This window comes from Cystoisospora suis, assembly GCF_002600585.1.
Source record: "Cystoisospora suis strain Wien I chromosome Unknown contig_3046, whole genome shotgun sequence".
Lineage (NCBI taxonomy): Eukaryota > Apicomplexa > Conoidasida > Eucoccidiorida > Sarcocystidae > Cystoisospora > Cystoisospora suis.
Genome location: NW_027155841.1, coordinates 1,994 through 25,381, shown reverse-complemented (window position 1 = coordinate 25,381; position 23,388 = coordinate 1,994). Strand labels below are relative to the sequence as shown.

The 23,388-nt window shown below is 50.1% G+C and overlaps 4 protein-coding genes across 4 annotated transcripts in view; 2 read left to right on the top strand and 2 right to left on the bottom strand.

Annotated features, from left to right (window-relative positions):
* Nucleotides 1–1,253: 1,253 nt before the first annotated feature.
* On the bottom strand, nucleotides 1,254–5,505 carry CSUI_006108 (uncharacterized protein). The gene is made up of 2 exons (XM_068066273.1): nucleotides 3,442–5,505; nucleotides 1,254–2,431 (listed from the first exon to the last, which is right to left on the bottom strand). Exons 1-2 carry the CDS (start codon nucleotides 3,924–3,926, stop codon nucleotides 1,993–1,995), a joined length of 924 nt encoding a protein of 307 aa, XP_067921754.1. The 5' UTR covers nucleotides 3,927–5,505; the 3' UTR covers nucleotides 1,254–1,992.
* Nucleotides 5,506–5,891: 386 nt separating this feature from the next.
* CSUI_006107 (multi-pass transmembrane protein) lies at nucleotides 5,892–8,530 on the bottom strand. The gene is made up of 4 exons (XM_068066272.1): nucleotides 7,529–8,530; nucleotides 7,159–7,220; nucleotides 6,661–6,912; nucleotides 5,892–6,266 (listed from the first exon to the last, which is right to left on the bottom strand). Exons 1-4 carry the CDS (start codon nucleotides 7,840–7,842, stop codon nucleotides 5,977–5,979), a joined length of 918 nt encoding a protein of 305 aa, XP_067921753.1. The 5' UTR covers nucleotides 7,843–8,530; the 3' UTR covers nucleotides 5,892–5,976.
* A 2,704-nt stretch (nucleotides 8,531–11,234) lies between these two features.
* Nucleotides 11,235–16,438, top strand: CSUI_006106 (rrna metabolism sbds family protein). Its single transcript, XM_068066271.1, has 4 exons — nucleotides 11,235–11,909; nucleotides 12,695–12,717; nucleotides 13,459–13,582; nucleotides 14,008–16,438. Exons 1-4 carry the CDS (start codon nucleotides 11,786–11,788, stop codon nucleotides 15,996–15,998), a joined length of 2,262 nt encoding a protein of 753 aa, XP_067921752.1. The 5' UTR covers nucleotides 11,235–11,785; the 3' UTR covers nucleotides 15,999–16,438.
* A 2,980-nt stretch (nucleotides 16,439–19,418) lies between these two features.
* CSUI_006105 (diacylglycerol kinase accessory domain domain-containing protein) overlaps nucleotides 19,419–23,388 on the top strand; it is a gene marked incomplete at its 3' end in the record, with an annotated part of 5,794 nt that continues 1,824 nt past the window's right edge. The window contains exon 1 of the mRNA XM_068066270.1: nucleotides 19,419–21,894. Coding sequence (XP_067921751.1) covers nucleotides 20,815–21,894 — 1,080 coding nt within the window. The remainder of the gene's footprint in view (nucleotides 21,895–23,388) is intronic.

Here is a 23,388-nt window from a genome sequence, read left to right as displayed (position 1 = left end):
CGACGCAGGACTGGTAGTTTTGGTGATCGACCGGTGCGAAGGGAAAAGTGAGCGTGAATAAGAGACGCTGACCTTGCAGCCACGAACGGTTTAATGAGCGAGAGATTCGGGTACGCGTGGGACTATCCGGTGCTCCCCCCGTTCGCCTGGCAAACAGAAGGAATGAAGCTATTGCTGTACTTGGAAACCCAAAGCATAAGAACTATGCGGCACCAGTGACTGCCGCATAGTTCGTACGCTTGGCGTTTCTGAGTAAAGCAATAGCTTTTCCCTCACGGCAATGTACTGCGTTATATCGACGGTGTATTTCTTTGAAGAAAGATCAGTGTAGCGCACACCCGCACGTCTGACGCGCACTTTTGCCATCAACGGCAACTAGCAGATTTTCTGGATACACTCCAACACGTACAACGCAGATCGCGAGTTCCGCTAACCTGCCATTGACTTGACATGCACTACTCTAGCACAGAGGAAGACTGTTCTTCATTGAGGGATGCTCTTGTCTTTCTGATTCGGGCTTGTTTCTGCCTGCAGACGTCCTTTGCACCGTGATGAGATTTTCTACACTGCTGTAGTATCTCAGCAGCCCCTCAATGCCGGCAAATGAAAGAAAGACCCCCAAACAAAGCGGCCTTGCAGTAGCTATTTTTTTTTATGGCTATTTTCGCTGCCTTCCGGAAGACTGTGCTCATCTGGTGGCATAAACCGTCAGTGCTTTCTCAAGACGGACTCGTGCTCACTCAAGTGTGCAGCTGAACACGGCGAGCAACTAGAACTTGTGGAGGGGTCGCGCACTTTGGTGACACAGAAGGCACCGCAAGTGCTCTTAAGCCAGTGGTGTGCCGAGGATGTGTCGGCTACTGGTGGCCTTCTGCTCGACATCCCATGTTCGGACGTCAGGTACCTCAGAGGCTCTTAGCCTCGATGAACCCCCGGACTGCCGCTCTACGGTCTCAAAACGTTCGAACCCGGTGCACCTGTTCTGGTGGCCCTTACAGCCGTTTTTCGCTTCGCATTCGTCGCTCTGTACACCACCCGCATCCACTACATACCCCCATCTACGCAGTTTTGCTGCTCCCCGGCATTAACGATGTTCTGTCTACACTTAGTCACCGTTGCACCTGTCTTAGCAGCACAGGCGTGTCTTTCGCTCATCCTTTCATTGCCGTCATCGCAGTCCTCGTTCGAAGCTTCACGCCAGTTTAAAAGAGTTAGTCGTTTCCCTGCTGCTGCACGGCAAATCTCGGGACGTACAGTGGAACCTCTACTTCGACCGTCACAAGACCACGGCTATGTTCATCGGCCGGATTCCCGTGCAAGTGTACCAGCAACTTACTGCGGGACAAGAAAGAAAACATGAAAAAACCTCTCGGTAGCACCTGAAAGCTGATCGAGAAGCTGAACGGACTGCACAGCCCAACTGTCAACTCCAACAATCTACAGTAAAAAGATCTGGATTTTGATGGATACGAACAGTGCTTTTCGTCGATAGAAAGCAACAGCTTCTGGTGTATAGACTGGGAAGCAGAGAGCCACTACTGAGTACTCTACCTTGTCTGCTGCCTCGCGTGTCGCAGTCCAGCCCGCTCTCTGAAAGCCGGACTTGATCTCTCATCAATGTATCATTACGACCGATGTTCCGTGGAGACCCACCACATAAGAAACCGCAGCTGCATTCAAAATACGTCTGCTTTTTTCGTGTTTTCCCTGGCTTTGTGTTGTGACTCGATTCGGCTGACTGGGTATCCAAAGTCTTCGAGTTGTAAGGTAGGAATGACATCTGGTTGCCCTCTCCTACGTCGTTGTGCAGAACTTCCGGGCTCTGGTCCGGGAACCCCCTGTGAATTTCCCACAGCACTGGGTCTCCCAGAAGCTCAGAAGCTGGTTGCCACTCAAACCACGAGCGCTTATAGATCGCCGAGGTGTAGAGACAGCGGATAGGGTCCGGGCCGAACGGGTAGCAGCCGGAGCTGCTCCCTTAGATACCTGAATTCACCGTTTCTCTTTCACTTTGCCTGGAGGTTTCTTACGCTGCCTAGCCGCCTTGGAGCAGACAGAGTTCTTCGAAGTTTTCGGCTTTTTAGCACTTGCCTCGAGGACCGTCGAAGACGCCCCTGAGGTCTCAGAGTCAGATGCTGCTCTACCCTCTCGGCTCTCTTCTTCTGACCCATCTTCTGTTGCTCCTTGTTCTTCGCCACTCTGTTCTTCAGTATTAGATGAGCTACTTTCGCTATACCTCGAGTTTAGTAGACGGCGCGACTCGTTTTTGCCGAATATCTTCTCAGGACTCCAATCCTCGTCGTCTTCACTAGACTCCCATATATCATTATCATAAAAACCACCCGTATACGTACTTGTGTTGTGCGACGGTCCCTTGTGCTTTTTGGGATCTCTCTTCTGCCGCTTTGCCTCCTCAAGAAGTGCTGCATACCTGCAGTAAACAAACCACGCACGCCTCGACATCAAAAGCTTGGATGCTAGATGCTAACGTCTTTTTGAAGACTTCCCCACATGTGTGGCTCTCCATCACTGTGTACGGACACGTACAGGTGGTTGAGCATAACCGCGTAGTTGCATCTGTGCACTATCACCATCGTAGATGATATGTAGACTTCGCACCTACCTTAGACGTATACACATGGACTGATATATATCGTAGAAATGAGTATCCATGCATAAGCGGGATACTGCCTTGGTTACTACGCATCCGTCGAGCAAATCGTGTGACGCTCCGCCACGGACAAGCAGCCCAAGCACACATAGAGGGAGGACTCCCACCCTCCTGTTTTCTGCTTCTGTTCAATACTTCACAGGGGTCTGAAGACAAACAACCACCTTGACGATGATGCGAGTGAAGGCTTCTCATGGAGAGAGGTCGTGTCCTGTGTAGTTGAAGATGAAATGTATGTTTGAGACCTGGATCAGCACTGTTTCGCACTACCACGAGGAGTTCAACCTCCACGATAGTATGTGCGTATGCGTATATAGTGTAAGCAGACATCTATAGTATGTGTGTATGCACATACCATATGTATGTATGCATACCATACTTCGTGCTAGGTCAAGGCTGCGGTCTTCGTTGGTGAATAAGTACTTGTCAGGTAAGTTTCAGGACTCAGATAATTCCCCAGTGCAACACTGCTTCATCTACAGATCTGAACACTCCAGCGGCGGCCTCTTGTCATCGGAAAACTACCGTAGAAGCTGTAGACAGCCTGACAGTCACATGCTTATCACACGAGCCCGTCTGTCCGATCTAGGAAGGAGACAGCAATGGACTGTGTTGCATGCTGGGTATAGCAATCCATCTCCCTTTTTCATGCGAGAGATCACGATTTCCCGACTGATTATACACGAATAACGATCGCCTCTTCTTCGAAAACTCTTTTTCTCTGCGGCCCTGCGTCAGCACTTCCCCGGTGGTCTAGCCAGTTGTCTTACCTGTTTGCACGTGAGAATCTCCACGGCTGGCGTCTCTGCTCGATATGGACTTCCTCGCCATTACTTTCTGGAAAAGACTCATGTTCACTGTCTGTTCCCCCCGGACCCTTCTTTACTTCTTCACGATCTGTGGGTTTTCTTCCCCTCTTTCCCGTAGTCTTTTCAATGCCCTTACGTGATAGCGAGTCCTTTGCTTTCGGTTGTTGGAATTCTGTCTTGTGCTGCTCTGCATCGTTCTTCGCAGAACGGCGTGGAGTCCTGCCGTTCGTTAGGGTGGAGCTACAGTCATCCTTGTTTAACGTAGCAGATGGTGAGATACTTGCCACCTGCCTCGCGATGTTTTCTTTATGGCTTATCTTCTCCGGAATTTCTTCGCCCGGAATCGCACCGGGCTCAGCGTCTGTGCCCATGTCTCTTGGAGCAACTGAGACAGGACCTTTCCTGGATTTCCGTCTATTTGGGCTTGGTTCAACTCGAGGATTCATCGTTGCCCTGCGGCATTCACCAGTTTGGAGCGTGAATGGACAGACCTCCTTCCTTCCCCTTCGAATAAAATCGATGGATACTCTTGTATTCAGTCGTGCACTTGCCCGGCCATAAGAAGCCGGCTACCGTCAATCCTTTTCTTACTGGCTCGTTTCAGCGGACGGCGGGTCGGGTTGCGGCGAACCATACCTATCCAGCTATGCACTTAAGTCTGCCATCTCTTTCTCTGCACGAGGAAGAGAATGACGGAGTGGTGTAACATGAGAGCATTGGTAATCTGTTTGACAAGACGGGAACTCACGGGCCGGCAACGCATATTCCCGGACGACTAGAATACACACCGTCCCCTTGAAAAGAAAGACAAGAACCGTTCATTGGAACAACGAAGGAAGGTCAGGCAACAATTATATCCTTAATATTACTGCGGCAAGTGGCAAACCTATCCAAGCATCAACTCCCCCCTTGGCCAGCTGAGTTAACAAAGTTGCGGCCGCCCTAGAGCTTAGGAGGTAATTCAGCGAAGCAAAGATGACGCTGGAAAAGTGTCCATGCAACGGCGAGTTCCGTCAAAAGCTATGTAAACGGATGGTTTCCGAAGCCAGCAGCACTTCGTGTTGCTATCGGTTTACACATCACCAAAGGAGGTGTCCCAGTTGAATGATAGTTACGGAGAGGAAGGACCATGTGTCCTGAAGTGAATCTTCGAGCCGTTGTCTCAATGGCACTGGAGGTCGGACGACGACAATCACATGCTGAAAAAAAGGAAAATGAAGCGGTTGAAAGGTGCTACGGCAGTAAAAAGAAAATAATAGTCTCTTGGGTTAATGGGGCATCTTCTTTGTTTCTCCAGCGCGAGCCCCAGGCGACCCGGACGCTGTCGCGAGGTTTCGGTTGCCCATCAAGACTCGACTAAGAAAGGCGGACAGCGAACACCTGAACACACGGCCCGATGGGACCAGACCAAACGTACTAAACTGGGAGTGACTCAGTTTTTGTCGGAGGTGGAACAAGATGAACGATGACACACAGAGGCGGAATAGAATGAGAAATAAGGGCAGACATTCAAGAGAGGGGACGTCACAGTTTCAGTCCAGAGTGCCACAACAAATTATGTGAGAGCTTTCACCGGCAAACGAATGAAAGGGAAGAGAAAGTACGCACTACGCCAACCAACAGGACAAAATGAGTTATGCGGCCCTAGCGGCATGACAAACGAGATTTTCTCCAGGTAGCACCTGTTTGTTGGGTCACTGACAAGGGCAAAAGCGTATAATCTCCTTTTCACCAATACATCTCCGTTCCGCGTCGTGTCTCCTGTACACGACTTTGTTGGGTCCCTCCGCTCGCCTGCGGAAACTGCTACCGTGTGAAAATGGAACCCAGTACAACAGCGGATTGCGGCACCCTCGGGCGACTCTTTTGACAAGCTTAGCCAGTTGAACGGTCAGCTGCGACACCGTTCGCGTTTTTCTTCGTATGCTGGTCGTCATGAACCAAAACTGCTACTACGGCCGGCGGGGACATGCACTCAGGGATGTGACCCTCCTGCTCCTGACCTAGACATGAAGCATGACTGTGAAATCGCTGCCAATCAGCTCTCGTCAATCACCACTAACAGAACTGCGACAGCAGGAAAGCGCTCCTGGAGTGTCCACCCGTCTATGAGAGCAACTGCGCACACCCGCCGTGAGCCACCGTTGGTGGACAAAGTGGAACTACCCAGGAGATTACTGCCTTTGTGTCCCCTCCAAACAAGAACCTACTCCAGGAAGAGGCAAAGCTTGTCAGACAGTCGCTACCAAAGTTAACTTCGGGGACCTGGGGAACTCGACAGAATTCCTAGGACACTCAGATCCGGTAAGCCTCAACAGCTGAGTCTCGGGCCGGCGATTGTTTCAAGAGGGTCCACAATAGTCCGTTCAATCATTATGATAAAAAACTGAACGAGAAAGGACGCCATGGCATTAGCAACAGTTCACTCACACGAGAAAAACAATAAAACGGTCAGTCGGATGATTCATCTGACGTGACGAAAAAAAGGACACCAGGTTAGCATCGGCAGGACAGACAGGCCTGAGCTTGTTCCGCTGCAGCGGCAATATCGACCTCTCCATCCGCGTTGACGACGGCGGGCCCGTAGTAGGCCATCGCGTTTCGTGATTTGTAGTATTCATTCCTCATAGCCGATTGGGTCAATTTAACATCAAATCGATGAGAAACAGGCTCAAAAATGAGAGCCCACAGGAATCCAACTCCTAGAGACACACCAAGCATGACTGTGAAGACGGCGTCAATCGCCTTGAATTTTTCAGTTCCAAACGCCGTCAGCCCAACTACCTCTGTAAGCAAGTACAAAACAACACGGGAAAGACAAGAGCGCTGCTGTTTGTCGGACAACAAAAGGTCAACGTACTCTCCACGACACCCCCCACATCACGTGCGGTCCCTGGGGGGAGGGGGTGGATGGGTGGCGGCGCTGATGCGATGAATCTCAGTCTGAGACCGGCGGTAGCCTACCCAGTTATAGAACGGACACAAACGTCGCACTTCTTCAGCACCCCGATGGTGCTGTTGTATCCAGAAAATGTTGAGCGAGCCACAAGCACGTGACTAATGCGGGCACTACAAGCAGCTAAGCAGTAAGCGACTCCTGCACTAAAACGAAGAGCTCTGCTGCTGATACAGGGAACACTCCGATGCGGGAATTTCACGAAAGACGTGCACTCAAGTTACCTGCGATGGCAGTGAGTTTGAAGCAAAGGGCGCACAGCCAACCCCAGGCTTCACCGGCTCCCTCCGAATGATATACTTCCAGGAAGAAAGTCGAGGCGCCAAGGAATATCAGCGCAAAGGCGTCGCACAGTCTCGCAGTGAAGAAGGTTATCCACGTTGAGCCACTCGCAAGTTGTTTTTGCATCCAGGGGTCGTCAAAATAGTAGTTCGCGGCATAGAAGACCAAGAGAGTCAAAATCCATCCGAAGACGGCTGCAGAAACATCGGGAAAAAGCCGTACAAAAGGAAGGTGTTCTCTCGACCGGGGCGTAAGAAAAGAGGCAGCGCTCTGCGACAAGGCGGGTGTAGCTGCGAGTTTCTCCCGCCAGCCAGTGTCGAGTCTCCTCAACCATACTTGGTGGGAAAAGCTACACACCTTCAAAAGCGTGAGCAGGGCTCGGAAGGCAGACAGAGGAGCGGCTTCTTTGTCAGTCTGGGAAATCCGTTTCGTTTGCTTACCGAGAGAGGAGCCGAACTGGAGAAACTTCGTTCCTGAGCGGTAGCCGCGCGACTGCTTGATGCTGCAAGCGTAAGCACGAACGAAGGCAAGATGAAACTTCTTTAAAAAAAAGACCGCGGATAAAAATCGCAACAGCACAACAGTAGGCTTGTGAAAGTATGTTTCTGTGGAAAGGAAGGACGGGGGTGCGTTTCGCGGAAAGGATAACCCACAAGAGCTGTACACTTGGTCATGTACGCTGTCATCAGTGGAATCTACATGGGTTGTTAGGCGCCGAACTGCAGTGAGTGAATGCAGACTGTTACCACATCGGCGGCGGCACAGAAAACCACGACACGGCAATAAACCGCTGGGCAGAGCTAACTTTACCTGCTATCGTCGTCGACCAGGGACTGGAATGCCATAGCCATCAGAGATCCCAAGATAAAAAGTCCGCAGCAGACCTGGACAGCCCAGACAGGACTTTTCCCAACATCTTCTGGATTGGCGCGAAAGAAGCTGAGGAGGGTGAGGCAGTCGTGTCCCCCAGCCGAGATTGTCAACAGCAGCCCGATATAAGCAATCAGCTGGAGTAAAAGGCCAAACCTTAGGTTGTAATTGACCATGAAGTTCCAAAAAGGCTCAAACTGAGGGCCGCGACCCTCAGGAGCTTCACCAGGGCGCACGACGTAGGTGAAATACATTTTGACGACGGGTAGACAAACAACGACAAATGAGGGGGACCAAGGTCACGCGCGAATGCTGGCCCACAAGGTGAACAAGACACGGAGAGAGTGCCGACAAATCCACCAAAACGGAGTCGCCGGTATGGGAGATCAAAGAAAAAAATCTTGTTCAGCTCGTACCAGTCAGCCGTCTGAACGAATGGTGCAGGATAGCTACTACCCGCCGAAACCGTTTGCGCGGCGACGACGAAAGCAACTTACGGGTGCGAAACACGCGTGGAGTTACGACTGCACAGCCAGATGTCTTTACGATACCTTCAGAGAGGTCCCGCTATGTTGTTTGAGATCAACGAAAAACAAAAGTAGAAATAGTTACAAGCCGTTACCACGCAAATGACACCCGAAAGAAAGTAGAAATCGGCGGGCTTCGGTATCAAGGTCTGGACGCGCTTCGCGTGCGCAGTTCGCCCCGTCGTCGTCACGCTGTGTAGCTGCAGAGCAAGTGAGTGCGGCAGCTGGTATGACAAGCGCAGGAAAAGCGGACAGAAGGGCTGGTGTAGAAATACCTCCACAGATTGAAATGTCCGACAGTTCTGCAGGAACCGTGTTCAGAACTATCTGATATCCTAAAAAAACCGGAATGATGAGGGACCCATCAGCCGGACAAGCGCGGCCAGCCAGAAATCGAAGGATAGCGATTCGCGTGAGAGCAACCAGCCAGTCTGGGCAAGACGTCGGCCAGCGACTTCTGGTCGCCTATTGGCACAGTCACCAGCAGCTGGTGGGACCAAGCGCTCCGCGTCATGACGGGGCCGAAACGAGAAATAACCTCGACACCGCGGCAGTCGCTCGAAGACACGGTAGGAGTCCAGACTGAGGGTAGCGAAGAGCCTTTCTAGGCTTTGCAGGGCGGGGGTGACGGTTTCCGAGATGCGGGCGCACTATTCTACTTCCTGAGCAATTTTGACTTTACTGGTACTCTGCCAGAAGACCAGTTGCTCAGTGATACTGCCTTCAGCGGATACGAGCCCTCGCAAACTAGGCACCCAGTAAGCAAATCGTTTGTCCCGACAGGCGAAATGATGTTCGGAGGTATGGGATGAGTCCCGGCGAGGTGGCTGCAGGAAGGCCGTGAAACGAACGGCCTTCCTGCAGCGAAATTTCCCACCCGGTCACATCTACCTTTAGCAGACCTACAATTGAGTGGCAACTGCGGGCGCACCGAGGACAGCGGATAGCCCGCGCTTTTTGCGTCTCTCACACGAAATAGTATTCGGGCCCTCAGGGCCGTGCACAACATAACCGCCTGAAGTGTTGCGGCTCTCGCAAAGTTGAGAATATCTCACGTCTCCAGTGATTGGTCCCTGTGAACGTGGCAGTCACACTTCGCTTGGGTGATGTGACGGCTCCCTCAAGAACTTGGCATCTTGAGACCTGAACGTTTCACGAGGTGACAACACGTATGACACCACTAACGACCGAGAGGCGCGAAGGTCGGCTCGTCGGCAATCGCTCACGACATGCCACTGAGTAGGTGGTGCCGCACTTCGTAGCGACACGCCATGCAGGGCTACGGTGCAGAACTGGATCGCGGACGTTACAGGTGAGTCATCAGCCTGCGGCCAGTGAGTCGGTACAGTGACGCTTGTCCGTCAGGTTACGGGCTTCAGCTGAACCTGTTTATTGCTGGTAACTAAACTAGTAGCGACTTCTCGTAGTCATGAGTCCGGGCACAGCAGATCAGGAGGGCTGTCAGCGCACAGGTAATGACACCGGTTCAGCGTGCTCCACTACGCCGACGACCGTCAGAAACGTAGCCGCGAGGGTCCCCTCCCTCTCCTCTTCAGCTGTCGCCTCGCGGCCAGAAACCTCCACGGCACCTCTCCAGGACTGTGTCACTCCATTTGCAGAGAAGATCCTTCTCCTCGTCGCCTGATCCAGTCCGGACAGTAACTCTGGACGTCATTTTCTGGGTGACGGCCAAACAGCGAGCCTCGGGTAAGTCGCACCCCCAAGTTGGATGGGACTTCTCGGCAGTATTAAGGACACATAGCAAAATACTCCAGTAGCATTTCTGCTCCGCTTCCAACGGACCCTCTCGGGACGCGGCGTCCGAGAAATGCCGCATGTGGCACGAAGAAAACTCATCATACGCGTCGAAGAAGGTCCTGTCCTTCGTGTGCTAATGGCTGTGAACTCAAAAAGCGAGGACTGTGCCGTAGCGCTCTGTTGTTGATACTAAGTGGTCTCGCTCTGGTAGGTCCTGTGCTAAACCTCAATGTGTATACACATTCGCGGAGGAGATGTTTTATTCCGGGACACTAGGATGATGACTATCACGCTAGTGCGGACACCTGTCCTGCCGTACAGAATGAGCCCGCGGGGTAGCGTATCAGTTGGTTCTTACGACGACGGCTCAGGTGTGAACACCTGAAGCGACCCCCGCTCCATAGTCGGCTGCGCTCTCGGGTCCACGAGTCAGCGTCCAGAACGAGGTCGATGATGTTGTTCTTCCGTCACCCGCTTACCTGAAGCATCTGTCTGCGTACGGACCAAGATCATCCAAAGTGTCCACTCTTTCCGCGACGCCTTTCTGTTTGTGTGAAGTGTCACCCTGGTGTGAACTTGCGGATCGGTCATCGGCGTAGCTCCTGTTTGTCCGGTTAAGCAAACAGCAGTGACACAGGTATGGTGCGACAGCCGGCTGGGAGGACAAGGTCCACTGTTCCAGTTTGAAGTGTGGGTAAACGCTATGGCACCCATCCAGTGACGGTACAACGAACTGCGGGAAACTCACGCGCTCCGGATCCAACACGGCCGAAGGAGAGCGGCCTGTCTTCGCGCTCGCCTGCGCCGCTCCCTGCGAGATGCAAATCAGTTCGCGTGATCTGGAAAACTCTTGCCTGAGGGGCTGTACGGAGCAGTTTAGCTTCTCAGACTCACTCCCGACTGATGCGTATCAGGCTCGGTATGTGAACATCAATTCCGACGTGCTCCGACGAAGCGTCAGCCTTGGTGGCCATTCCCTCCCTTCTTCTGCAACAGGAAAAGAACGCGCAGAACTCCCGGCGGTTCATGCATCGATTTTCGAAAACCTTGTTCTAGGGACGAAGTGAGGGGAAAGTTACACAAGGAGGCAAGGCGCATGAAGTACGTGTTCGAGCCAGGCACCTAGCCGTTTGCAATGAGAAACTTGCGCGCATGGTGTATGTCAGGTTCTTTCTCTATGCGAGACAATGGAACCGCAGACGACGGAAGCAGGTTTTCCTTCATCAAGGAATCTATTTGAACAGTTCGACAAAGTGCCAGGGGCATGCATGTTTCGGGGTCCGCGTGTAGCAGTCAACACGTCGCTTCCATATCGACTACTGTCCTGTCATCGTCAAGTAAGAGAAGAAAAAACCGTGCATGCTGACTAGTCATCGATGAAGAGTTGGTTCGGTCGACGACAGCAGGCGAAGCTGGAAGTGTTTTACTTGAACATCTCTGATGTACTTTTGCTCCGAACTTTTTCGACATGTCAAAGATCCTCACTCTCCTCTCAGAGGAGCGGCTTTATGCACGATGCGTTGTTGGAGGGCATGCGAGGCGCTAATTCCTTGAAGAAAATCGGAGGGATTTCTTCTTGAGTGGTTCCCCTTCACCACTTGTCCCGCCTCTCAATGTATACGCGTCGGATGATATTCTTTTCTGGACTCATTCGGATAGGCGTTGAGTCTTCTCGTCCCTGTTTTTTCTCGCATGCTTTCCGGTGTCTACCGCGACACAGTGTAGCTTTGAAGGTTCGACAGTGAAGATATGGTTTGGAAGTTTCACAGTTCTTTCGTCATGAAGTATCTTTGAGACAACTGATGTGCGAATGTGAAGACGCAGCTTCTTTGGAGGAACGTCGACAATCAGAAGCCTCCATAGACCTTATGAATTAGTCTTCGCGGTCTCTTTTTTTATCGGCTACAACAAGATGGCTTTGAAACAACCAGTCACTCAAGTTCGCTTGACAAACGTCGCTGTTGTACGGCTGAAACAGAGCGGATTTCGTTTTGAGGTAGCCTGTTACAAGAATAAGGTTCTCAACTGGCGCTCCGGTACGTCTGAACTCTTTCCCCCTCAAACAGGCGGGTTTTCAGTTGTAGTAGGGTAATCCACGGAAATTACAAAGCGGAGGGGTGGGATGAACATGCAAAGTCTGTGACGTCTTGTGTCCCCAGAAATTTTTATGCTGCATTCTTTCCACCGTTCACTTGTATGTCTTCAGGAAGAATCCAAGTCATCAGTTCTTGATATGTGCGTCATTGGTAATGTAGTATGTACGGATGCAACTTCCTACAAATATCTACATATACATACTTACATAAGAATGTGTATGTCGTCTTCCGTTCTTCAGCTTCCTCCTGCGACCAGGTGTAAACCATGTGAAGGGTTTCTCTTGTTTCTCAAAGTACTATCCTACTACTTTCTACATTAAAGTTCCTCTCTTCCGTCTATTTCCAACGCAGAACTGTCAGCCCCTCTTGTGTACGGCGTGCATCTCTTCTCATATACCTAGGTGCACAGTTGCGGTGGCGGACTCACGTCTTAGTCAACCTTACTGTGGTATTGCCCGTACTGTTCTTGCATGCCGCGTATATCCTGCTGTCCAGCCGATCTGTAGAACCAACATACTTCACTCAACAAAGGTATGTCTTCGGTATATTTTGAGAGGCGTTCAGCAAACTCACCGGTACCACTATGTACGTGGAAGCAGGCCAGTGCGTAGCCGTTGCACACGGATTGAGGTCTGGCGACTTCGGATTTACTTTCCTAGGGAGGGGCATCAGTCTGTTGGCTCTTCCGCATGCTTGAGGTGACGGAATGTCTTTCTTGTACGCAGGCATCGAGACCGATCTTCAAGAAGTGAGTGGCTTGAATTTTCTGAGGAATAGATCAAGAATGGGAGTCTTGAGTGTGTTGTGTTTGCTCCTGGCTCGCTTCAAAGATTTCGTTGTCCGGTCTCTATTCTTTGATGATGTAGCCCCCGCCTCTCGCATTCACCAAGACAACTCTTCGTTAAGTACCTCGGGAATATGGTCTTCCGTGGGCGTACAGGTATATGTGTTTATATATATGTGTACATATTTACATATGTGTATGTATATGTCTACATATTGGGAGACAGAGGTCCGTGCTCTTCAGCAGCCGAGGCGTGTGCATAGATACATGAGATGTGACATAAGGGTAGACTGCTTGATGAAGTAAGTACGCGTGATGTCATAGGAGAGCTGGACACAGCGCGCATGAGTACCCGTGAAGACCTCTTGTTCTGGGTTGTCGATAGTATGTTCTTCGACTCTTGTGAAGACATAGCAAACTTCCGTATGCGTTTCTAGGTATAGTTCCATGTAGTCCATATCTTCTGTTTCGCAAGCCTATCAGGATGTACGCTTGTCGATCTATATGCTTGTCCACCGGTGTTAAGAACATACCACGGATGGAGAGAGCGTTGTTCCATTTGTATCTTTAGATTGTTGTGTTGTACAGAAGGACGTGGGCATCTATCAGACAACATGTCTTTCTAGCCCGTTGTATGTACAGTTGTTGATGGTTATCTCGTTTTTCATCTTCGTAGCCAAGAGCGACTCCTTTCCTTTTTTTTAGGTCCTTCAAACGAACGCGGTCTTCCATAATGTTTCCAAAGGAGAATTTGCGAAACGGGACGCTCTCTTGACTGCCTTCAAAACGTTAGATGAAGACAAAATTTGCAGAATCATTCTAGAGAAGGGTATGTCACTTCTCATATCCCTCCTTTCTTTTTACACATAACCCGTCGATAGTAAAGTCCCAACTGTACGTGTGAACGCATGGTTCTCTCGTTGGATTTCACCGAAGCAGTTGTCGTGTACAGGTGTAAGTATAAATTCTAAGAGAGACGGCGAATTGGGGTTTTGCTGTTAAGGTGTATCTGGTGAAGATGGGATTCCGTGTCAATGTACGTCATCTGGGCTGGTGCTGTGTACGCTTGGGGTGTATGCACGTTCGCTCTTTGTGTTACAGGTTCAACTAACATCCATTCTCATGTCAGTGTCTTTTCCGTTGCGTCCTTTTGTCGTGTTTCTGTGACTTCATGTCTTGTTGAAGTGGGAGGAGGCTTACCATGAAGGGGTAGTCCATTAAATTGTTCACGTGCGTTGTCTGTGTTTGCTTCAGGAGAGCTCCAGATTTCTGAGAAAGAACGCCAAACCACCTTAGCAGCTATACTACAAGATGTCATCACATTCGTTATAGAAATGACAGTTAATGTAAGGACAGGATTACCTCTCACACGTACAGCGGCAGCATCTGCACTGAAACAGGCAGGTTTCAGCGTCAAGCTTGGCGTTTCATCGAAAGCCCAAGCGCTGAAGGCTGTAGATCTCCTTCAGAAGCGTTTAGGGCCCCAGGCTATTGCTAGGCGTATGATGCGACTAAAGGCCGAGTGTCTCTATAGACACCGGGATGAGATCCTTTCGCTGATTACTAAGAAGTGTGGAGGGATTATTGAGGATGAGTCAGTAGTTGAGGATGTTGGACAGACACAAGGAGACGAGGAGATGGAAGAGAAGGACATATCTAAAGAGGTAGAGAGGCCGATAGACCGAAGCGCAACACATAGAAAGAGTGCAGCGCAGGAAAACCAGACTACAGAAAAGCCGAGTTCTGGAAACCACGGTGAGGGACGATCTTCTGCAACTGATCTCGATTCTTCTTTATCCAGTTCTACTACCGATCCTGATTCGGCTTCGACACACCGGCACTCAAGGCGTCGGCTTTATAGCGTCACGTTTCTTAGTCCAGCCAGCTGCTACCGTGAATTAGACATTAAACTCCAAAGCGTAGGAGGCAGTCTCTTTCTGGTTTCTGCAAACTGTTGCACTACAGCCCCAGTAGATTCCACCTATCAGTCACACCATCAACAGGGGGACTCTAACCATCCTTACAATGAAGATGCCTCGTCGGCCACGCCTAGTGCAGGACTCGGAACGAGTTCAAGAGACAAGTCATCAAAACAAGGAAATATCTCGGGAGACGAGGAAGAAGACCGGGAAGCCCACGATTCCGATGATGTGGCCTCGGGTAGTAGAAGAGCACGGAAGGGGAAAAAGAAAGCACGGAGAAATAAGAGTTCTGTAGACAAAAGTCGAGGCAGAGACACCGACCAGGAAGATGCCTTGAAAACAGTAGAAGGGGTCAAACGGTTGTCATTTCGTGAGCTGTCTTCGAACCCGCTGTCAGGAAAGAAAAGCAGTGCAGAGAAGCGTTCCGGGGTGGGAGTGGATAGGAGTGACGGGAAAGTCGATTCGCTTCACTTCGGGGGGACTGACATAAGTCTGAACATGGACGGGAGTTTTGAGGAAATGGCGATGGCGTGGCTGAGAAGAGGAACTCAAGAAGATACAAATTTGCTCTTCGCCACCCCGGGGGACTTCGATCACATGGGACCAACCAGTATCCAAGACGGGAGACGTGGTCACCTGGCTCCCAGTTCGGCACAGTCAGCTGGAGAGGCGAGGCGCTTCAGAGCAGAGAAGGGACGGAGGAGCCTAGTGACGGAACAGAGACAGTCTGACTCGGATAGTGACGGCAGTGATCCGGCTTCTGGCTGGAAACGTGAAGTGGACAGCGATGATCAGAGTCTCGCAGCCTACGGCGCAGGACACAAGCATACCCACGTACCGGTCGCGACAGGTAATCGAGGGAAAAAGAAAGAAAAGCGAAGAGCAAGACATACTGAAGCCGACGTCGGTCCGTTCGCTGGCGAACGAGATAGCAGCGGTCATGTCTCTCCTACCGGTTTACGCGCTCAGGAAGTTCTAGGAGATGACCAAGGTGTCAACACACCTGGGCACACTGCCTCGTCGGAGGCCAGTGAAAGTCAGGCGTGGATGGGAACTGCACGTGAAACCCGGAGGTCGGAAGCCGCTTGGGATTCAGAAAAGACTACAGTCGGCTTGTCAAAAGCGAACACTGGTGAACAGAGGAGAAACGGCTTTCCTTGTCGAACGTGCTGTACACTTCTTGCGTCTGCGGCATTATACAGGCAGCACTGCAAGTCGTCCTTGCACGCATCGAATTTGAAACGGAAAGTGAAGGGTCTGCCGCCTTTAAGCGAAGAGCAACTGAAAGAGAATGAGATTGATCAGCATTTAGTCTGTCTGTGAAGAGCTCGTTGGAAAAGTGTCCGTTTTCATTTACACGCTGGTGCGAAGACGGAGGAATGTGGAAGCCGCGACAGAGTTGTCCGGCTCATCAAACAAGCGCCCGCAAACCTTGTCGCCAGGTTCCTGCTCGGTCATCTTTCGCATCTCGAGATTTTTTTCACACGTATGTGGCCCGGGCTTGTCATCGATATTAGGGCCAGTGGAGGAACAGTAGCTTTTCGACCGACACCGGCGCTGAGTCGGGAGTGATTGCAGATGTGAACATTATCGACAGGGCAACGAATGTTCTTTTGTTGCGTAAGGTATCTAGTGCAATGTACTCTGATGGGGAGGCTGTCAGCGACACGTGTTTCTGTTTTTCCGTTCGTTCACTTTTGTCGTGGTTGTCGAGTCTCAACTTCTTGCTAACTGGTGGTTTCTGCACCGGGGCACACGAGGTCTAGTCCGTGTACGTCATTCAACATTTTGGAAGGTGCTTTGTGTGGGTAGATGTCAAGTGCGTTTCCCTGGTGTGAGTTGGCTTCCAGGATATCTTGTCGTAACCTTTGGAATTAGTAGACCCCTATGCAATCCTTCTTCTCCCTTGTACGGCAACAGCGTCGGGAAGATTACAGTAGTTGAGCAAGGATGCTCGGCAACCGCCTCTTACGGCAGAACCCATCCGAAGAAGCCGAGACGGATGTGGGAATGTACGAGTATCAGGGATGGTACATTAGTGTACGGGGGTTAGCGAGTCAGCCAGTCAGGATCCGGGTTTGGCGGTCCCTTGGTGGCTGTGGAGACGTCACGACTACTACCCGCAATCGAGTGCAGAGGACAACCAGCAGAAATGTGTACAGTAACAACGTCTGGTCGCGGCCTTCAGTGTTGACTTCACTGTCCGAGCATTCAGTACTTGACCTCTATGGTGTTCGTGCTACGCTATCTCAAGCTTAGACGGCGTTGTCTAATCGCTCAGCCTCCTTTCTGAGTTACCATGGCGCCTAAGTCGGTTGCATGGCCGCGTAGTCACTACCTGGCTCAGGGTGACCTGTATTTTTCCAGGATTCTGCGAAGGGTGCGAGTACGTAAGAGCCGGGTGATGATGGGAAGACCGACAAAAGGTTTTGACAGACAACCTTGACGTGAAACCATACATAGTTACTGTGTCCTCATCTCAGAATGACGGAAAGTTGTCCGCACCGACACCGGCGCAGCCTAGGCATCTGGCAATACTCTGAGTTCCTTCACTGCCCCGAGGTACCTCGGCCAGAGCAATTTGGAAACTTTTCAAGCAGACACGCCGCTGAGCTGTGAAAGCAAGCGAATTGTATAACCGGGACACTAGGACGCGCAGATCAGTAAGGAGCAGAGTATCGCTCTGTGGACGTTGCTTGATAGCCAGCGCGCGAATAGCCCGTGGAGCGGCTCCTCCAAGATTTACAGGTCGAATTGTGTTCTGTTGTTGGGCAGTTTCGACAGCAGCGATGCGCAGCACAGTCTCCGTCAGCGTTGCCTCAATCAATCAGCTACTGACCACTGGGCCTGTCGTAAAAAACCGCGCATAGCCACTTCGGGGGGGGAGTCGTACACTGTATCTGTTGCTGTTGTTGGACGGAAGAAAACAGCTGCCGAGGCCCCAGGAATATTCCTGAAAGCTTTACTCCGTTGTACCTGGCTGGGCTGCCAAAAATAGCCTGCCTAGCTTATGCTGCAGGCTATTGACTTCACTGTTGACTTGACTCCTGTTTCCAGTGAACCCCTAAACTTTCATTCACTCTGAAAGCACCGGCAGTGAGCAGGCCGTCTGAACAGCAGCCAGATAAATGGACAGCCGTCTTTGTGTCCCCCCTCTGGGAATGACGCGCTATTAGAACATACTTCTCCAGAGTGGCCTACTACTCATGGTACCCCCCACCCTAACGCGGGAAAAGTGCCCGATGGCCTGTCAAAGATTCCGCCGTTACCGAACTGCCGGGTCGCCGCGCAAGAATGCCGTACTCGAAAAAGCTGGAATGTTACCGTTGTTTTTCCAGTACGCAATCAAGCGCCTACTCACTGAATCGAGGTCCACTCCAAGGACACCGCCGCAGGAGGGTCACCGTCTTGCTGCACGTGGACATCGCTGCACAAGAGGGGCTAAAAGAGTAATTGAGAGTTGTGGTAGTAACTGTGGGATGACCTGGGAGGTATAGCATACGTGATAGCCTCGGCATTAAGTGACTATGGGTACTCTGGATCTCGTGCGCTACTGTCGTCTGGCTCTTCGATGAGTCGCCGAAAATCTGCAACAGGTCTGACCTATATGGCACGTCTGACGGGAGAAAGGGGGACGCTCTCTAAGAGAGTTAATGATCCGGAGTACACCTACACTAAAAGTGCAGCCCCCTGTGTCTTTGCAAGACAGCATCTGGGCGGACCAGCAGCTATCGTAGTCTGCTTCCCGTTGTAGACTTTGTGAATGGAACTTGAGCGCGGCCCGCGTATTCACGATACGTTTGCCTGATCATAGTCATTCAGCTGATACAGTTCTGTTGGGAATTCGTGAGATCTCAACAGATTTTTTCCTTGTGCAGCTTCATGTGAAAAAAACCGTATCGCAGGTGGTGTGTGGTGACCTCGTTAGAAAGCCACTGGGGTGGAGACAAAGCACACTACCATTGAAAAAGACTGTGTATCTGCTCAACATCTCATGCACATGCTCTCCGTCAGCAGCAGGTCCTCTTCCTTGAGAAGGAAGTCAAACAAGCGATTTTATGACTGTGAGGATATCGTGTTTCCATGATACGCTGGTGCCAGTTCAAGAGTGTCGGAGTGTGCTATCCCTCATACGTATTGGTCAGATACTTCGAAGCATGCTGGTCCGTCAAAACAAATGAACAGTTGTACTCTTGTTACCATTAAGGCACTAAAAGATATCCAAGCAAGTCTCCATACGATCTCTCTTTTCTAGTGTGGAACTACAGTCTTGGCAGGTGAATTTGAGTGACCCCCGCAACGGTTTCGTACAGAGTTGTTTGCTTCTGAATTTGCTTTCTGCCAAGCAACGGCTACCTCTCTTTGTTTTCTTCTTTGGTTCGCAGATAAGTGTCGTCTTCCCTCCAAGAGAAACTCTTTTGGGGAAAAGTCCTTTCTTTTTTTCCTATCTATCCCCTATGTACCGTATAAGCATGTTTTCTGTCATGCGGAAAGGCAAAGCAATCTTAAAACAAGTCTTTCTTCTCATCGACACTCATCACATAGGTCCGACCGTTGCTCCTTCGTATAGTTAGCATCGCTACGAGAGAAGCTGAACATCAACAGAGATATCTTCGGCTTCCCTTTTCCTTTGTCAACTGGCGTGCCAGTACTAGAACCTTCTGCTGAGTGAGGCTGGATGTTGTGATGATCCATCCATCCTTCCATCTACGACTTCTCATGCATAGATGACAATAGAAGCGGTGATGATCGAGGTAGGAAGCGGACGACGGAGTGACACCATCCCTTTTGTTTTGTCGGGATAAAGATTTTTTTCTCTCTGTCCTACTTCTCAACTCTCTCTCCTCTCTTCTTTTCTTCTCTCTTCCTCTGGCTACGGTCATGGCATCTTTCTTCCCTCCTTCCCGGGGACCGCCGACGTCGCCTGGTCGTCCGTCAGTTAGCCTCATCACCATCAGTATCACCGTCATCTAAAAGGGGAAAAAAGCGCTTTTCTTTTCCTCTCTTGTTGTGAACTATCAGAAAAAATCCAATGATAGTAGCAGGAATCTTCGCTGGGGAGAGAAAAACTCTTCTTTTTCTGAAGAGGAAAAAACAGCCTCGGGGTTGCCAGGCGAACAAGGAAAATCGATGAAACGCCGGAAGAGAAGAAGAACGTAAAGTGAGCTGTTCATTTCCTTGCTTCCTCTTCTTCTTTTCATGGTTGCCTTTCTTTTCAGAGCTGAAGAGATCCTCTATAGTCTAAATCATAAGAGAGAGAGCAGCACTCAGGTCCGGGTAGGGTATCTTCAATGATTCTAGAGCTGACGAGACGACAGAAAGAAGTCTCTGTGGAGAAAGTCTTGAGGGGTGTGAATGCATTTATGAAGAAAGAAAGAATTTGAATGAAGTCTTTCTCTTAGGACCTCATGACAAAGAGCCTTTTTCTTCTTCTGTCTGTCCACAAGCTCTGTCCAATCAATCTTTGCTTGCCTCCTTTGTTCTTGATACCATCAGGTTTCCCGACCTTTTCTCTCTTTCTTTCTGACCCTCTTCCTCTAAGTTCACCGTGAAGCTTCTTTCCTTTCTCCGTTTCTTTCTTTCTCTCTTTCTCTCTTATCTTCTTCTTTCATTCTCTCATCCGAGGCGTCCATTTTCCGTCTCATGAGAGGAAATACCTTCTTTTCTAACGTCATCTCTTTTTTTCATCCTTTTCGCCTTCTGTCTTCAGATCCTGCTGCTTGAGCTCTGTGTCTCTTCACAGCAAAGTCTCCCATCGTATTCATTCGTCAACCACATGAAAAAGGAGATCCCTACGACTTCTGCGTTTTGAAGAGTTGACAACCGTGTCTGCTTTTCCCTTCAGTCTCTCAGCAACTTCTAAGAGACAGATGATACACCTCTTCCGTTCAAAGACAATCTTCACCCTTTTTCCTATCTTTCTGATGAGCCATTCTACTCCACGCTCCTCCTTCATGGCGGTGGTGGTGCTGGTGTGAGTGAGACACCCTTGATGCAGTTCCTCTTCTTCTCTTTCTTCTATTCTTTCTTATTTGAAGAGAAGTTAAATACGTATGGATCCATCTGTATACATGCATGAATTCACTTGATCTTTCTTTCTTCTTCTTCGTCTTCTCTTTCTTCTTTCCTCAATCATAACATGGCCACCGCATTAACCAGGAAGCCTTCGCCAACACCATCTGACATAGCCGGCGTTTCATCAACCCCTTCCCTAGCTCAAGGAATGCCACTCTCTTCTCCGTCTTCAGCCGCCATAAGAAGTACGCCCATCCCTCAAACCCCTTCAGCTGGTTTGTCGTCGTCTTCTCTTCCTATTTCTCCTTCTGCTATTCCTGCAAAAGATGAACAGACAAAAACCTCTTTTTTATCGGATACAACTACTTTAGATCCCTCTTCCCATTCTTCTTCTCCACACCCCCCTGTCAAAACGGGCGATTCTTCTTCTTCATCTACCACCATGGAGGGTGACGATTTGAAGACTAAGCCAGCAGCCCCAAGGCAATCAACAGCTGCTCCTCTTATATCGTCTTCTCCTACGGATGATCTATTCCTCCCTCCCTCTACCGATCCTCCCCTTAGTAAAAATCCTCTTCCTTCTTCTTCCTCTTCTTCACCTTCACCTCCCTCTCCTGGACTACCTCCTATCTCAGGCTCTCCACCCGCACCCGTCCCTTCAGAGAATCCACAGAGTAGTGAAGGCAACGAAGGTGAAGGCTCTTCTTCTTCTTCTTCCTCTTCTTCTGCAAATGTTATTCCGCCTGGAGGCAACTCTTCTTCATCCAGCGGGAGACCCTCTCTATCTCCTGTAGGAGAGAATCCTTCCAAGATAGATAGAAGAATCCCTCCAACCTCGCCTGCAACGACGTCTGGTGTTCCTGTCGCTCCTGTCTATCCTAACAAATTTCCTGTGAAGGTCGAACCAACTTCTGCTGGCCCTACGGCCGGAAATATATGCGTGCGACGAGAAAGGCCGAAGAGTAAAGAGACAGGGGGGGGGGGAGCTGGGCCAGGAGGAGGTGGCGCTAAAAAGACAGGAGAAGGGTCATCCGAAGAACAACAACAAGAAGACCTTAGCAGTGGACAGTTACTTGATGGATATGACTCAAGAGAAAAACCTCTTGAACTCTCGCCTTATCTCGACAAAGGAAACAAACCCAAGATTGTCTTCATCTTTATCAATCCGACCAGTGGCGGCAATAAGGCTGCTGCATTCACAGAGGTAAAAAGCACCTCCTCCTTCTCGGCGGGTATTTCATGCTAGGATTGATTCTCCTCTCTAGACACATGGATAGAAGGGTCATAGGGGCCTGTGCGAAGTTGAAAGGCGTCTACAATGTTTACAGGCGTATAGATCTCTGTACAAATATACTATGTATCTGCGTGTCTAGAGTGAGTGTATCTCGGTGGAGAAGCAAACGACTTCTATGACAGGCAGGTAACTGAACAAGAGGAAGGAAGGGAGAAATCGTTTTCACATACTGCATGCAGGCGTTGCCTCTCCACAGGTCTTCACATGTACCGAGGACACCTAACGTATCTGCGCCCTTCTTCATTTCGTTCCTTTTCCTCCATACTACGCAGGTGTATGTACACCACATGACTTTCTTATTGCGATTTCGTCTGGATGGACCAGAAAGAGCTTCGCCTTTCCACTGGCATGCATGTCTTGTCTTGAAAAGCTAGTGTGAAAAGAAACACAGATAGATCTCTCTAGATGTATATCCTATCACACGGTTTGTCATTCTATAGGTGGCTGTAGAGGAAGGGTCTAGTGCGCTTTTCTTGGCCGTATACGTACTCTCATAGACTATCCACTCTATCTGAAGCAATTCTAGAACAAAGAGAGGGAGTCACAAAACCAACGAGAAGAAAACTAGGAGGGTAAAACACGCCCTAACTTTGCCACAGGCGTTGGTGTGTGTCATGGGGGTGAGCGTGGCGGTCGAGTGTCAACGATGTTTACAGGCGTACAGATATGTATACAGATATAGATACTATATATATCTGTGTTATACCGCGGAGAGTTGACTGCAAGAGATTTTTGCATGTCTCTTCTCTTTCCTGGGGAGAAGAAGTGAAGAAGAGACCTCTGTCTCTACTGGAATGATAGAAACATGTGGGGTCGTATCTTGCGAGAACGTGTGTATACCTGCATCTGGAATATGCCTAGAGTAAACCCTTGAATCACCGGCAGTGGCGTAACATCTTTCTCCGAGCTTTTCTTTTCTCAGTCCTATCAGATATATGTAGTAAAAGGACTTGTCTTTTGATGCATGAAGCGGGGAGGTGTACATACACCCTAGCTGCCCCCGATCAGCATGTAGGAGCCTTGCTTAAGAAGACTATCTGTCGAAAAAAATAGCTGTCTTCTGACAGATATGCTGTGGTTTCTTTGCCTTTTGAACGAAAAGATGACTGTGCGGATGCACGAGGGAGGGACACCGGGCACTTCGGTGTGAAGAAGGGTCTGTTCTTTCCTTTTCTCTGTGTCTCTGTGGTTTAGCCTAGCTAACCATACGTGTCTACTATGGCTTGCTACGGTGTATGGCTAGTTATTCTTTTTCCCACGTCTGCTTTCTCCTTCGAGTCGTCTGGGCAAGAGAAGCCTATGAATGGAAGGCTGCAATAGAAGTCATACGCCTACTACGCACACTCAACGGTTTCAGATTCTCTTTCCTCTCGGGGCTTTTTTCCTCTCTTCCTCTCTCTCTCT